Source organism: Leopardus geoffroyi, chromosome A2, assembly GCF_018350155.1.
Source record: "Leopardus geoffroyi isolate Oge1 chromosome A2, O.geoffroyi_Oge1_pat1.0, whole genome shotgun sequence".
Classification (NCBI taxonomy): Eukaryota; Metazoa; Chordata; class Mammalia; order Carnivora; family Felidae; genus Leopardus; species Leopardus geoffroyi.
In genome coordinates this window covers 144,900,283-144,915,182 of record NC_059331.1, presented here as the reverse complement: position 1 = coordinate 144,915,182, position 14,900 = coordinate 144,900,283, and the positions used below count along the sequence as shown (strand labels likewise).

General features: G+C 43.2%; 1 protein-coding gene across 1 annotated transcript in view; it reads right to left on the bottom strand.

Moving 5' to 3' along the window:
* The window catches only part of SND1 (staphylococcal nuclease and tudor domain containing 1), a 427,290-nt gene that overhangs the window by 173,123 nt on the left and 239,267 nt on the right, over positions 1-14,900 (bottom strand). Inside the window, exon 14 of the mRNA XM_045495517.1 lies at positions 1,463-1,535. Coding sequence (XP_045351473.1) covers positions 1,463-1,535 — 73 coding nt within the window. The remainder of the gene's footprint in view (positions 1-1,462; positions 1,536-14,900) is intronic.

Sequence of the window (14,900 nt, the reverse complement as noted above, 5' to 3'; positions counted from 1 at the left end):
CACACCTGTTAAGAAGGAGCCTTAGCAGATACACCTTAGCCACCAGGTTTCTGGGCTTCAGAGGAATCTTAGCTACGAAGAACGTTATCAACATACCTCACTCATTAAGCAGAGGCACAACTTTTTAACAAAAGTCTACTCAACACAGGGAACACTATTTACTCTGTAGTCTGCAGTGACTGGTTACAGAGTAAGAAAAGCTCAACGGAATACCAATGCTTAAAATGAACGTGGTACTGCTATACCTAGGCAAGGGACTGCTGGCCAGACACATTTATAATACACAATCACAAGGAACAACAAGCAAAGTCTCAGCCAGGCTTGGGAACACAACATAACAAGAAGATAATACACTCTAATCCATCACTGCTGTGGGCTAGGCTGTGATCTAGAAGCTTGTTTATAGGAGTATTTTCTTCTGGGTGCCCAAGGCAAGCTCCCTGAGAATGCAAGCTAAGATTTACTAGCTGCTCCTCTGTCATCTCCCCTGGGCGATGTGATGCCCCCTACACATGACCTGGATCCCCTCCTTAACTGTTAAGTTACTGTGGAGTTGAAATGGATGGTGTGTGTCCCAAGAGCAGAAGGTGAAGTGATGAGCCAACGAACTTTCCCTGGGCACCTGATGAAATCCACACCTGAGCCATTCACTCTTCCCTTACCCAGTTCTGTTTCTCTTCATTGCTGCTACCTGACACTGCTGTTTCCCTTCCCCACTTGCAGGTAAGGACTTTTATCAGTTCTGTTCATTGTTACATCCTTAAGTGCTCAGAGCAGTTCAGACACAGCAGGTATTCAAATACTTGTTGAATAAATGAATAAACCCTCTCAACTAACAAAGGTATCTTCTTCAGTCAAGAGATCCTAAACGTGCAAGGGTAAAGTCCTATTCACTGAGTAGTCATTTGGACACAGCCCTTTGGGAGCTCAAAAGTATTCGTGCCTTCCATCCTTCTGTGTCATCTGTGTGTATTAGCTCACAGGAAGCACACACCTTCCTCCCATTTCGAAGCAACCGGAGGGAAAAGAAGCCATAAGGAGATGACAACTAATTTTTAAGGTTGTCCTAAAATCTACACTTGACCTTTTCCCAGTAAGACTTTCCAGTCATCTGGGGAATTAAACAGGGATTTAAAAAGGAGGCAATTTTTTTTTTTTACTACAATTGGGAAGAAATATCTTCTAATATCTCCTAATCATTAAAACAAAATGGAAAAGCAACACAGTACCAATTCAGGTGAAGAGATAGACGGAGGTTTTATGCCCTAGTTTGAATTCTGCCTTTTCAGAATATAAAACAGGATCTCCATAGATGATAAGCAGCAGCCCTGGAAAAATTCACATTCTGTGTCTAAAAACAAATGAGCTACAGAAAACACATAAGCTGAAGTCCTTTGGTGAGTAAGCAGCCAAGCTCTTGGCGCCTCTGAGCCACACAGCTCTATTCAGGGACACAACTCACCCCAGATATGTCTGCGACACGGTGGATAGGCACTTCCTTCTTGCTATGCAGTCCTTTGCCATTCTTAATAGCTCTGTAAAGGAATTAGAGACAACCCGATTAATATACAAATCACATCAGGAAGGGGTAGGAGGGCGGGAAAAACGGGTGAGAAGAGAGGTCATTCACATGGAGGGTCTATCACCACACAAGTCACACTGCACACTGCTGAGGAGCCAGTCTCCACAGGAGCGTTTGGTGGAGGGGAGAAGACAAGCCTGCTCTGCTAAGCCCAGTTACAAGTAGTTGGCGGCTAGTTTCAGCTAACGGTGTGACTGGCAATCAGAAAGAGCTCCTGAACTTGTTTCCAAATTAAAGGCATTGTTCCAGGCACAAAAGAAGAATCAGTTGGAAGAGCACACTCCTAAGAAACAGAAGTAATAATGTTTCTCTCTGCGTTTAATCACATGAAACATTTTAAATGCAAAATATGCAGCTAGTGTTCCAATTCTAATGGAAATAAGTTCCTCCCAGGTAAAAAGATAAGTTGCCCTGAATGAAGAAACACTGTACAGAAGTCATTTCTAACGGTGGGGGAAAATTAGCAAAGGCTACATAATTGACATTAAGCCTCATTTTAAATCAGTTACAGGTTATAATCACCGGATTTAGCAGGGGACTCTGTCACACATCTGACCACTGGTTGGTTTGCTGCAATCTCTCATCTTTTACCTCCTAATCCCTTGAGTGGTAGCTTCAGAGACAGAAGCCTAAGCATCACTGGGTGTGATCACTCATGTAACAGTGAAGGACCAGGGAACAAGACCGCGCTACACTATTAGATAAGACCTATCTCTCTACTGCCAGACTCCAGGCCAAAGCAAGTAACATTTTTGAGTTTAGAGAATAAAAAGTAGAGATTCGGGGGGTGTATCCACTCTGCAGACTAGCCTTTTTAGAATTTTTGAATTCCAAAGTGCAGAGAAAACTGCCCAGACCAGGACAAGTATGTTGGACCTTCACACTACACACCAGCAACCACAGTGGACCTTCCCCCACTCAGGTTGTCACTTATTAATGACAAGAAGCAAAGGCCAGTACTCAGCAGGGGTTACTTTTAGGTCCTAACTTTTAAATCACACTAATCAAATGGGGTGGCTGTTTCTCTGTGCGAAGTGGCATTGTCTTAGTTCTTATATACTTGAGCTGTTACCATCTACCACTTGCCCCATCCTCCAACCCTGGGGATCTCCCATTCAACTAATCTGAAATGCCTTCTATTCCGAAAGAACAATGGTTTCCTTACCGTCTATACTTTCTATTCCATGAAGAGGGTAAGAAATGAAAGTACAGATGTTGAACAGGAAAAGCAAAGCAGAACAGTCACTCTGACCTGCGCTGCTAACTGAATGAAAGCGCTTCATTGTTCCCCTGAATTCCCAAGGCTCTTCTTGAACTTGAATCCAGGGCTTCAGCCTTAGAAATTGCAAATGGGTCAGAATTTTCCATTTGCAAATTAGTCCAGTAATTTATAGTTCAGGGAATGTGTTAAGTGACCACAACGGGGCTGGTTTTCAAGCTATGCTTCTAGAACCTTGGGATTTGCAATCTAATGGCTGAGGACAGGAGGATGGTTATATGGAAAATCAGTGGCTTCAAGCCAGCAACAAATGTGACTCTTCTACCCCACAAAGCCCAGCATACAGCCTCTGCCCCCAACAGACTTTCCTCATTTTGCTACCATACACTCAAAGGAGCAGCCTTAAGAACAAGAAGCCTCAGTGAGGCGAGGCAAGCTCAGGCAAGCCCTGATTATAACTCACCTTCCTTTAAGGCGAGGCCTGCTAAGCCTTTTGCAAGTCCTCTGGGGCCACAAAATGCCTACAGCCTTATCCTCTTCTAACAACAAGGACAACCAAAATAAATGGACCTGCCCTATAAACAGACGGGTTCATGTGACAGCACGGCTGAACCTGTGGCCTTTCAAGGGGGCTGGAGAGCATTTCATAAACTACAAGGAAAAAAGAACATGGCCTGGGCAGTAAGTTAGAAAACAAAGGTTCTCGAGGCAAAAGCAGTGAGGTGATAAACCAAACATTCTGTTTTCCTTTAGTGACCCCAAAGTAGTTTTGTGCCCAAAGCAGAAATCCAGGACTTAACCAAGATTCACCATGCTTGAGGGAGAAAAAATAGTACCCTAAAGCCAGAACACATGAATAATAGTGTACATGTGACATTTAAAAACCAAAATTCTTGGGCCGCCTGGGTGGCTCAGTTAAGTGTCAGACTTTGGCTCAGGTCATCAACTCACAATCCATGAGTTCAAGCTCCGCATCGGGCTCTGTGCTGGCAACTCAGAGCCTGGAGCCTGCTTTGGATTCTGTGTCTCCATTTTCTCTCTCTGCTCCAAAGCTCATGCTTTGTCTCTCTCTCTCTCAAAAATTAAACATTAAAAAACAAAAACAAAAACAAAAACAAAATTCTTTAGAATTAAGTATTAATAAAAATTTTTGAAAAAAAGAAAAACTTTATGTTCTACCTATCAGATATTTATTTGCATTTAGACATTGATTTTGGAAAAATCTTCAAAGGCTTAATCTTACCAGATTTATGAGTGCTAAATTAGATCAGTTTCAGGCACATTCAAGAGGCAGCAAGAAAGCAGTATTTTAACATCATCATATATAAACTGAGCAACAGTTCTGTTAGCTCTTAAGAAAACAGTGGCAAAATGAAAGTTAAGAATTTGTAAACACTGAGTCAAATAATGCCCACCTAGGAAGCACTCTAAAGCGGATGTGGTGCACCGGACCCAGGCTGCAAAGTACGAGGGTTCTCTGAGAAATTAGCTACATGGTCTAATTCAGCTTGGGTCTCCTCCCCTGTGCTGAGGCTGCTTTGGCTCCTGTTCTCAAACTGCTCCAGAAATGACCTGGGAGGCATCCCTGCAGACAAGCCTGATGCCACAGCAAGAGCTTCTCAGGAGAGCATCCGGGGAAAGTGCCCAGTGTAGAAATTCATGTATGCGCCTCAAAGAGGAAAAGAGCAAACACCAAGAGTAGCGGGCTTGCCACGGTTCTTTGCCGAAGGACATAGAACATACATCTTGTTACAGGATTCTAAGGACAGTGACATGACTGCCTGTTAACCACTGCATAAATGGTAAATGAAGGGGAGATTCAGCTTCCACTGCTCTGTCACTACCTCTCAGTGGGGCCTCCCTGCATCTCATGTGACCAGGTTTCCCTGGGATAGGTTTGGGAAGCTTGGTCTTTGAGACCTGGGACGGTAGTGAAATAGCAGGTTTGCTTCCACTGAAACCTACTCCACAGAGCACACACCTGACTCCCCTCCCCACACTCCCACTCCCTCTCCCTCTCCCTGCAGGCTGCAACCACAGCTCAACATCCCTTTTCATTAGGCAAGGAATGAAAACTCCTGACTTCTAAACTTTCTCCTGCTGTGTCTGCTTAATAGCTGCTTTCTCACAAAAGCAAGCTGGTGCTCCGGCCAGCCAGGAGAAAGGAAGCAGTGGGGCAGAACACAGCCTGCTCCTCGCAGAAGCTTTCGTCTCCAAGAAGCAGCAGTACAAATATGGCAAAGCCAACCAGTGTTGATAATGGACAGAAATCATCACCAGACAGGAAAAGGGAGTATATGTCCACATACATACAAAGGGGTAACAGGGCAGAAGAGGGATGAAAACTCAGCTTTCTAGGGTGCTTCTAGAAGCCACAGTATTGGAGAGGAATCCCATTCCAGTCACTGGAAAACATTTTTCTTTTCTTTTTTTTCTTTCTTCCTTTTTATTTTATTTTATTTTTTAGTTTGTTTATATATTTGAGAGAGACAGAGACAGCATGAGTTGGGGGAGGGGCAAAGAGAGAAGGAGAGAGAATCCCAAGCAAACTCCACGCTGCCAGTGCAGAGCCTGACCTGGGATTTGAACTCTTGAAACCGTGAGATCATAACCTGAGCTGAAACCAAGAATCAGATGCTTAACCGACTGAGCCACCCAGGTGCCCCAACACTTTCCTTTCTTTAAACAGCAAAGTTTGAAAATCTCATGTATGAGATGCTACTATCTCCCTACTAGAAGTAAAAACATGAACTTTGCAAAGACAGGTGAGAACACTGAGATTACCTCCACTGCCTCAACACCACAGGATTAGAATCTTAGCACTCTTTTTTTTTTTTTTTTTTTTAAATATTTGTTTATTTTTGAGAGAGAGAGGCAGAGTATGAGCAGGGGAGGGGCAGAGAGAGAAGGAGACACAGAATCTGAAGCAGGCTCCAGGCTCTGAGCTGTCAGCACAGAACCCAACGTGGGGCTCGAGCTCACGAACTGTGAGATCATGATCCAAGCCAAAGTCGGACACTTAACTGACTGAGCCATCCAGGCACCCCAGAGAATATCATCACTCTTGATGCAAAGGAACAGAGTTTGCTCTAAGGTTTTGGGATTCCATGTTCAGGCAGAAAAACCTAGGGCCCAAACCTCTCCAAGGCAGTTATGACATGTAACAGTTCATCCTGTGCCATAAACGGACCACAGTCTTAATTCCAAATCAATGGTGGTAGACTGTTATTTTGAATGTATATTTTTGAGTGATTACAAAGAAAGTCAAGGCTTTACAGTTAGACTCAACCTGACCCAATCATAAAACAGTTGTCTCATCAGAAATTCTTAAGTTGGGGTGGGGGGGTGCCTGGGTGGCTCAGTTGGTTAAGCATCCAACTCTTGGTTTTGGCTCAGGTCATGATCTCACAGTTTCATGGGTTCGAGCCCCACAATGGGCTCTGTGCTGACAGTGTGGAGCCTGCTTGGGATTCTCTCTCTCCCGCCCTCTCTGCCCCTCCCCCACTCGCTCACTAGCTCGCTCTCAAAATAAATAAATAAACTTTAAAAAAAAAAAGGAATTCTTTTTTTTTTTTTAATTTTTTTTTCAACGTTTATTTATTTTTGGGACAGAGAGAGACAGAGCATGAACGGGGGAGGGGCAGAGAGAGAGGAAGACACAGAATCAGAAACAGGCTCCAGGCTCTGAGCCATCAGCCCAGAGCCCGACGCGGGGCTCGAACTCACGGACCGCGAGATCGTGACCTGGCTGAAGTCGGACGCTTAACCAACTGCGCCACCCAGGCGCCCAAAAAAGAAGGAATTCTTAAGTGGGGGACTTAAATGAGCCTCATACTTAGGATGGGACTATCTATAAACTACCCTGAAATGGTAGAATTACACACGTGAATTTTTCTGGGGAACAGGAACTTCCCACACAGTTTCATAACAACTGCTTTCATACATAAAAGAGATCTAAAGAAAACAAAGTGGTGGATTATAGAAATGGCATACAGCAGAGAGGTAGCAGGGGGATGATGAGGCAAGGGAGGTTGTAGAAGTGAGAGAGATCAGGAGTTCCTGAACCCACAATTTCCCTTTAACAACACTTTCTCGGTAACTAGGAACCAAAATGTTTCTTAATTGCTTCGGCTTCATCACCTACACCCAATACTTCCTTCCTTCCTTCCCTCTTTTTTTTTTTTTTTGGTTTATTTCTTTATTTTGAGAGAGAGAGAGATTGTGCACAGGGGAGGGGCAGAAAGAGAGGAAGAGAGAATCTCAAGCGGACCGCGTGCTCTGGCTCCATCTCACGAACCGTGCAATCTTAACCTGAGCCCAAATCAAGAGTCACATGCTCACCCGACTGAGCCACCAAGGCACCCCTCTTCCGTCCTAACTGAACTCACTTGGCCCTTTTGTAACCCTAGTGTGCCAGGTCCTCAGCAATTTATTCCAAGATAACATCAGGAAAATTAAACAGGTTTTTTTTTGTTTTGTTTTCAATATTTATTTTGAGAGAGAGGGAGAGAACATGTGTACACAAGCCGGGGGAGGAGCTGAGAGGGAAAGAGGGAGAGGGGTGAATCCCAAAGCAGGCTCTGTGCTGCCAGCATGGAGCCAGCTCTCACAAATCGTGCGAGCATAACCTGTGCCAAAATCAAGAGCTGGACGCTTAACTGACAGAGCCACTCAGGCGCCCCAACATCAGGAAACTTTTCACTGGCTCAATCCCTTTTGATACTGCACGTCACGCTGATTTGACTGCACACACTGCTGCACGACTTCCCCAGAAAAATCCATTTCGCCATTCTGCTGCCTTCCTTTTACACCCAAAACAAAGACCACCGGCCTGTGATGTCCAGTGAGAAATACAATGCTTGGTTTTTGTGGGCCTCTACCATACATTCGCAGTTTATGTCTTCACATGCTTCCCGTGTTACTCCTTCCCATCCAAGTAGGCCCACTGTCTTCAGGCCTCATGAGTGAAAGTTATTCATTACATGTGCCCAGGCAGGTCTGAACTACAGAATGAAGAGAGTTATATTGCATCCGTAGCAACAAGCTCGCCCCAAGCATTAATCAGTTACCACATCAGTGATACTTAACCTGGGGTCCTAGGTAAGCTGCACTTTGTATGCTGGGCGTCTCTATGAAAGGATGGTAGAATCGTACTCAAATATATATAGTCATTACATTTTATCAATGTGAGTGCGCGTGTCACTCGGGTCAGCACGCCATCATGGAAGGTAACACGTACTTTCAAAGTTCACCATGTGCTCCTCTTCATTTCTTATAGGTAGACTTCCGGCCCTTTGAGGGTTAGGAGTCTGTCCGTAAGATTTGTGATGGTATTTGACACAGAGGCTATGTTCACATCGTTATAAACTCAGGGTCATCTAGTTCCGTTATTGTTTGCCAAGTAAAGCTGAACAAATGACTGGTAACTGACTAATGCAGAATGTTGAAAATATTTCAAATTGGAGACCAGGATAATGCCCAAGTGACTGTAGGGCAAAAGAGTGAGGCTTGCTGACTCTCTTGGATACAGTTTCATGATCTATGCTCCCATTCTTAGGCATATTGGTTTTGCTCCCTGGAATGGTTCAGGCAGAGGAGCTTACAGCCTGGCCTCTGAACAGAAGCAGAAGTACGTCGAGGACTAGAGGAGATGGGCAGTGAAGTGAGAGCAAAGCTCTGATCACCATAAACAATGAAACAGAACAAAGTGGCAGGGTTGTATGAAATTCCTACCAGACAATACCGGATAGATGACTGAAAGGAAAAGAAAACAATTCCAACAGAAAAGGTTAAAAAGCAGAACAAAGAGTAAATAACTTGCTAAACTTCTAAAGCACCTCTCACTGTGCTTGAGGTCACATTGGTGAATACAGTGTTTCAGCATGAACCAAATATAGATATCAATCAAACGCAGCAGCGATAAACAATTCCTTTGGCCTTTCTACAATTCCTTTGGCCTTTCTACTGGTTCCTTGGCAGGTGGAGAAAACAACAGGGTCCTGACACTCAGGAAATAAGATACAGAGCAGGCACAGGTGCACAATGGTAGGTGGGAGTGCTAAGATTATGCAGCTGGATTTTCAACGAAATCAGAATTACTGATAAGAGAGACAGAAAAGATGGAGAGCACACAGACTGGAAATGAGAAAACTGAATCCTATGGTCAAGGGGAGGCAGGCAGACTAATGAGTCAGTAGGTATTATGAGGCATTAAAGCAAATAACAAAGAACTCTTAGCCATCATCTCATCTAAAACTAATATAAGAAGAAACCAAGACACACGCTATTGTGCCAGGCGTGACAACAGATCTGCAGAGCTTAGGTAAGGGGGGTAGGGGAGGGAGGCAGATGGTGAGCTCCATGTCAGCCGACTATCAGAGAAGAGGCATCCCAGTGCTAGACTGCCGGGGAACACAAGCAAACTCTGTTGTCCTAGATTAGGACCAAAGGACTGAGAGAGCCGGGTAGAAATGGTCAATATCAGTCTAAAGTCTTTTTGAAAGGACAAGGCCACAAAAAAAGGTCAGATCAGAAGCAATGACAGCTCAAAACTGCCCCAACGATAACTACTTTTAAAACTTTCTTGATCACAAAGGCAATACGTGGCCATTAGAAATAAAAACTGGTGAAACGATCCATAATTTTATTCCAAGATGGAAGCACCACTGACATAGTTTCTAAGTGCTGATATACACACCCATCCACTTATACTTCAAGAAAATTGCAGAATAGGGGCACCTGGGTGGCTCAGCCAGTTAAGCGTCTGACTTCAGCTCAGGTCATGATCTCGTGGTCTGTGAGTTCGAGCCCCACATCCAGCTCTGTGCTGACAGTTCAGAACCTGGAGCCTGCTTTGGATTCTATGTCTCTCTCTTCTCTCTGCCCCTCCCCCACTCATGCTCTGTCTCTCAAAACTAACATTAAAAAAGAAAGAAAATTGCGGAATAGTTTTGTAGTCTCTTTTTTCTGCTAGAAATGATAACGAAATGAATACTTCCTTATGTTACTTTTTACATCATTTTAATCGCTGAAGATAAATTCATCACATGGATGCAAACTCCATAATTTAATTGATCACCTATTGCTAGCTGCTTATGTGAATATAATATTATAAATGATGTCATGAGAAATAACTTTTCCTTAAAATTAAAAAAATTTTTTTTCTTTTCATTTTTGAGAGAGAGAGAGAGAGAGAGAGAGAGAGAGCGAGTGAGCATAAGCAGGGGAGGGGCAGAAGAGAGGGGGACACAGAATCTGAAGCAGGCTCCGGGCTCTCAGCTGTCAGCACAGAGCCTGACACAGGGCTCGAACTCATAAGCTGTGAGATCATGACCTGAGAAGTCGGAGGCTCAACGACTGAGCCACCCAGGTGCCCCAGGAATAACTTAAATAACCTGTTGGGTGCTTGCCCAATCATTCTTTAGGATAAATTCATACAAGTGGACACATACACTGTGTCATTAGGCAACAAATATTGATAGTGGTTTCCATCTCCTTTTGCCAAGGTGAACCAGCATCACATGCCTCACCTCATGGACTCAGGGGATAAGACCTCTTTGATTTAGGTGCTTCTTCCCTATGCCTCCCAGATACCTACCTTATCTCCACTCTTACAACTATATTTGTAATGATTTAATTGCTCATCCAGATCCCCACGAAACCATGTGTTTGTTTTTATCCCCAATGTACTTGATGAAATATTTGTCACTGTAACATGAAAAAAAAAAAATCAGAGAAAGTTTTAATGTGTCTTTTGACTGAGTGAAAAGCAACAGACTCACTGTTTAGAAAATGGTTTTTCCAATGTGAGCTACATTTACTGGGACCTACTAGGAAAGATTCATTGCTGTTCCACTAGAGATCTGGCTCTCTGAACCTGACGCAGAAGCAAGAGGAATGGGAAGTAATTCTTCTGAACTTCTGTGCCCAAAGCTGGAGGGGGAGAGTCAGGGGCAGCCTAAGATAAAACAAAAGTGCACAAGAGAGTTTATAAGAAATTTAGATGCAAAGAATCCTGCAAAGAAAACTATGAAGCAGATTTCCTCTTCACAAACAGCTATAAAATTCTTCACATTGATGTATCAGTGATTAATTATTCCAACTACAGTCATCCTGAGAGATTTCCAAGGATTAGAGCAAAAGTAGGATAGGGATGTTGGTAATAGAGACTCAGCTCTCCAACCCACTCAACCACCTGACATTGCAGATGAGCCAAATCAAGCAAAGCACAGCAACCCTCAAGATGACTTCACATTAAATTAGCCAAGAGCTGGTGGAGGCTACCCTGAAGGAATCAAATTAAGGAGCCATGAATGCAGAGTATGAAGAAGGGGACAGAGACAAGAGTCGAAGGGAATAGGCAGCTGTTTACCTGGCTTGACAGAGAACAAGTACGGCTGTGATCACAGAGAAGGCCCTATGAGGCAGCGGAATCCAAAGGAATCCAAAGCTTCTCCATTCCCTGGCTTGTTCTCTATTACTGAGAACCATGATCTTAATTCCAATTATAATAAAGATTATTAATCTTCCATAAAAGGACACCTATTTCGACTTATTTTACAGTGGTCAGGAACTGGGCAGTGCTTCTCAAATTTTAGTGTGTACCATAATCACCCAAGGTGTATGTTCTAAGAGATTGCTGGGACTCAACTCCAGAGTTTCTGATTCAATAGGTCTGGGGTGGGGGAAATTTTGGGGAAGTCTGTAAATTCACCTTTATAAAAAGTTTCTAAGTGAGCATGGCATTGCAGGTCGGAAGATCATACTTTGAGAACCAGTGGGTTAGGGAGTCAACTTGTAAGGCATTCGAAAGAGTCAAGGGTCAATGTCAAGTGTTCTCACTTTACTGTTACAATTCATTTTGGATTAAAATTACATTTCCAATAAGATAATCTTCAAATTTTTTTTGAAATATGTCTGAAACATATTTTGAAACCACATATTTAGGTGTTGTGTGAAAGGAGCACGAGCCTCTTAGCCAAGAGGACAGTGAGAAGGTAAGCCACTCTGTGGTATGTGCAGACAAATCAGATTACCTAGAAAGATAACTCCAGAACTTCCTCTGAATGAATATAACCAGAGCACACCAATGATTACAGCCAAGACTGGGCGAGGAAGATTTATTATGAGTTCATTATTTGACCCTGACCTGTAGAACCAGCCTGGGCTTTGTGTATAACATAGCAAAAAAAAACCCTAATGGGTTCCAACCGTCCCCAACCCCTCACAGTGGTCATCAAGATATCTCACAGCTTGAGTTCTACCAGAAGGAACTGGGGGCAGGGAGAGAAGAGAAGGATACAATAAAGAGGCTGAGCAGATCCTCCTAATATCCTGAGGGAGAAAACTATCTGGAAACACAGCTCTCTCGAAGTAGCCATTTGTGTTGCTTTAAATGCAGATTGATTACTGCTATTTGGATGTTGAGTGCATCATCTTCTCTGAAGAAAGGGAAAAGCTAAATTTCCCCACATTCAGCTGGATCGTCAAATCACTTCCCCACACCAGTTCTTTTCATGCATTTTCCGTTACGGCATCTACTTGTAATAGCAAGTCTACCCTATTCCCCAACAGTGAACCACCCCCCAACTGACATGTGCTGAATCCCACGAACAACCTCATAACCATGACACCTAACTGCAAAGACAACATGTAGTCGGGTGTATACTTCCAGGGTCAAAAAAAGAAAGGACGCCGCTAGGATACTGAGGAGAAAGAACAGCCCCTTCCTCTGTGCTGGCCTCCAACCTGCACAGGCATGACGTAGTGCAGCTGAGTGGGGAGTACAGATCATTCACCTGGCTCCAGCTTTCTAGGATACTCGGGCTAAAAACCCACCGACACCCCGATTACACAATTCTACGATTAAACAGTAAAGGAAAGAAGAAAACTTTCAATCAAAGCTCTGTTTCTAACAATATTCAGTAGGACCTAGTTTTATTCAACGAGAAATTTTCATTTGTTGAGGTCATTAGATTGAAAGTGAGAAATCTTGGTTTATTTAAAGCTGTACCATTAAACTATCAAAAAGATAAGAACAGAGGCTGGATAGAAGAGATGAATTTCAGGGAAATGTTCTCATGGGAAAATTTAATAGAAATGAGAGATAGAATAAAAGAAGATGTAAGGCAGGCAGTGTTAATAACGGACAGGGAGAAAAGAGGAGGGGCTAAGAAAACAGGAGGAAAAGAGAAGAAATAGGAAAATCGCAATATCCAGAGGTATTATTAAAGTTATTTAATGTCGGTCCCTCTGAGATTACATGCTTTGTAAGGCTTGAGTCTATTATCTTTTTTCTTCATTACTATTATCCCCAATGCCTGGGACCCAGGATATACTCAAGAAAATGAGAATGGAGAGAAGAAATGAATGCAAAGCCATCACATCCAAGATAAACCTGCCTTGAACAACTATTCCCAGGAGAGGAATGATTTGTTTTCTTCGAGAACTGGTTAACTCATATAATCTATACACTGTGATAGGATTTATTAGTTTTAAAATTTCAAAACATACAACTCAACATCAATTTTCTCACTGGATTGGTATAGAGATGAAACTTGATTTTTATTAAGAGATTTAGCAAATCGGAACTGTGTCAAACCAGCAGTGCTGAGCTCTTCCATTTCAGAATCCTAAAGCCAGAGGTTTTAACATAGCAATGGAAAGTGCTGGTGAGTTAAGTCTTCACATTTCATTCAGAACCAATACTGTAAATGCCAGTTAAATTAAACATACAGAGAGAAGGGACCTTGTCCAAAAGTTTTGTATTTTTTCCAAGAAACAGCTGAAAATTTCTTTTTTTCACCTATCAAAATTTTGGGGAAAAACTCCTGTAAGTCAGGGAAAAAGTGGAGCTGCTACGGTTAAATCAGGAGTAGGAGACCTGCAGCTCCTGTGGTACCTGCGGTTCTTGTCAGTGGTACCGAAAGCCCTTCAGTGGAGATGCACGGACATTAGTAAGCCCCTCTCAGCCCCCAGTAACTGCATCACCCAGAGAGAATGTTACTTCAGTTTCTCTCTGAAATGGCTAATTGATATTGGCCCAGGGAAGAGCAAGTTCTAGCCTTCTGACCGGTCTGTGATGGCAATGCCAGCACAGATTTCCTAGAGGTTCAAGGAGAGAGAAGTCTGCAACAGGGAGGGAGCTGTCAACCATACTAGGTAAACACAAAAGCTATTCGATAGGATTTTAATCGAGGGCTGGTGTTTATGGGGTTTGGAGATTAGACGTGCAAAAGTCAGCAAGGCAGGAGCACTAGCTGTTTTGTTTTCATTTTTGAGGCAAGGGCATGTTGCAAGGTTTGTTCAATGAGAAAAATGAGTCCGTGTGGAGACTGGGGAGACAAGGAGCCCCGGCGGAGCTGCAGCAGGGGCAGGCTGTGCTCGCCTTTCAACGACGGGGACAGCGCCAGGTTTCTAAGTCTGCAGTGTGCCGGGTGAGACAGAGAATACACACCAAAAGATAAGGGAGAGCCTGCCCTTTTTTTTTCTCCCGAGATAACCCTAACCTCATTATGTATGTCCAGAATGAATCTAAATTCATTTAAGTCTGCTCAGACACTAGACTGTTCGATGCAATTGCTTTCCAACAGTCAAGCCAGGGCATCAATTTCTTTTCTGAATATATACATCCTTATGTTGAAATTACAAAATCTTAGAAGTAAAAGGTGCCTTAAAGGAATAAAGTCCCAACACTGAGCTAACATAACTTCTGTGTTTTCCTGCAACAAGCTGCAGATTCTAACAGTTTCTAGGAAATTTTAAAATATTACATTTTTAAATAAAGTTACTGGTAACTTTAGGAGAATGTACACAGATGATATCCTCCGGGTCTGGACATCCAAGGAAAACAAGGCACACAGCCAGGCTTTGATGCGACTCCAAGCATTACCAGCTCATCTTCAGTGCCCATAACAAGCTCAGCAAAACCCCACTTGGAAGACCTCTTAGAACACTAAGGAAATTCACATTCTGGCCCACTTCAAATTAAACTGGATGTGTCATATCAAATACACAAGCTAGAATAGGAGACAAAATGAGAAGGGTCCCAATAATGACTCAGTATCTTGGAAATACCTCAAAAGGATACTAGACAGATTC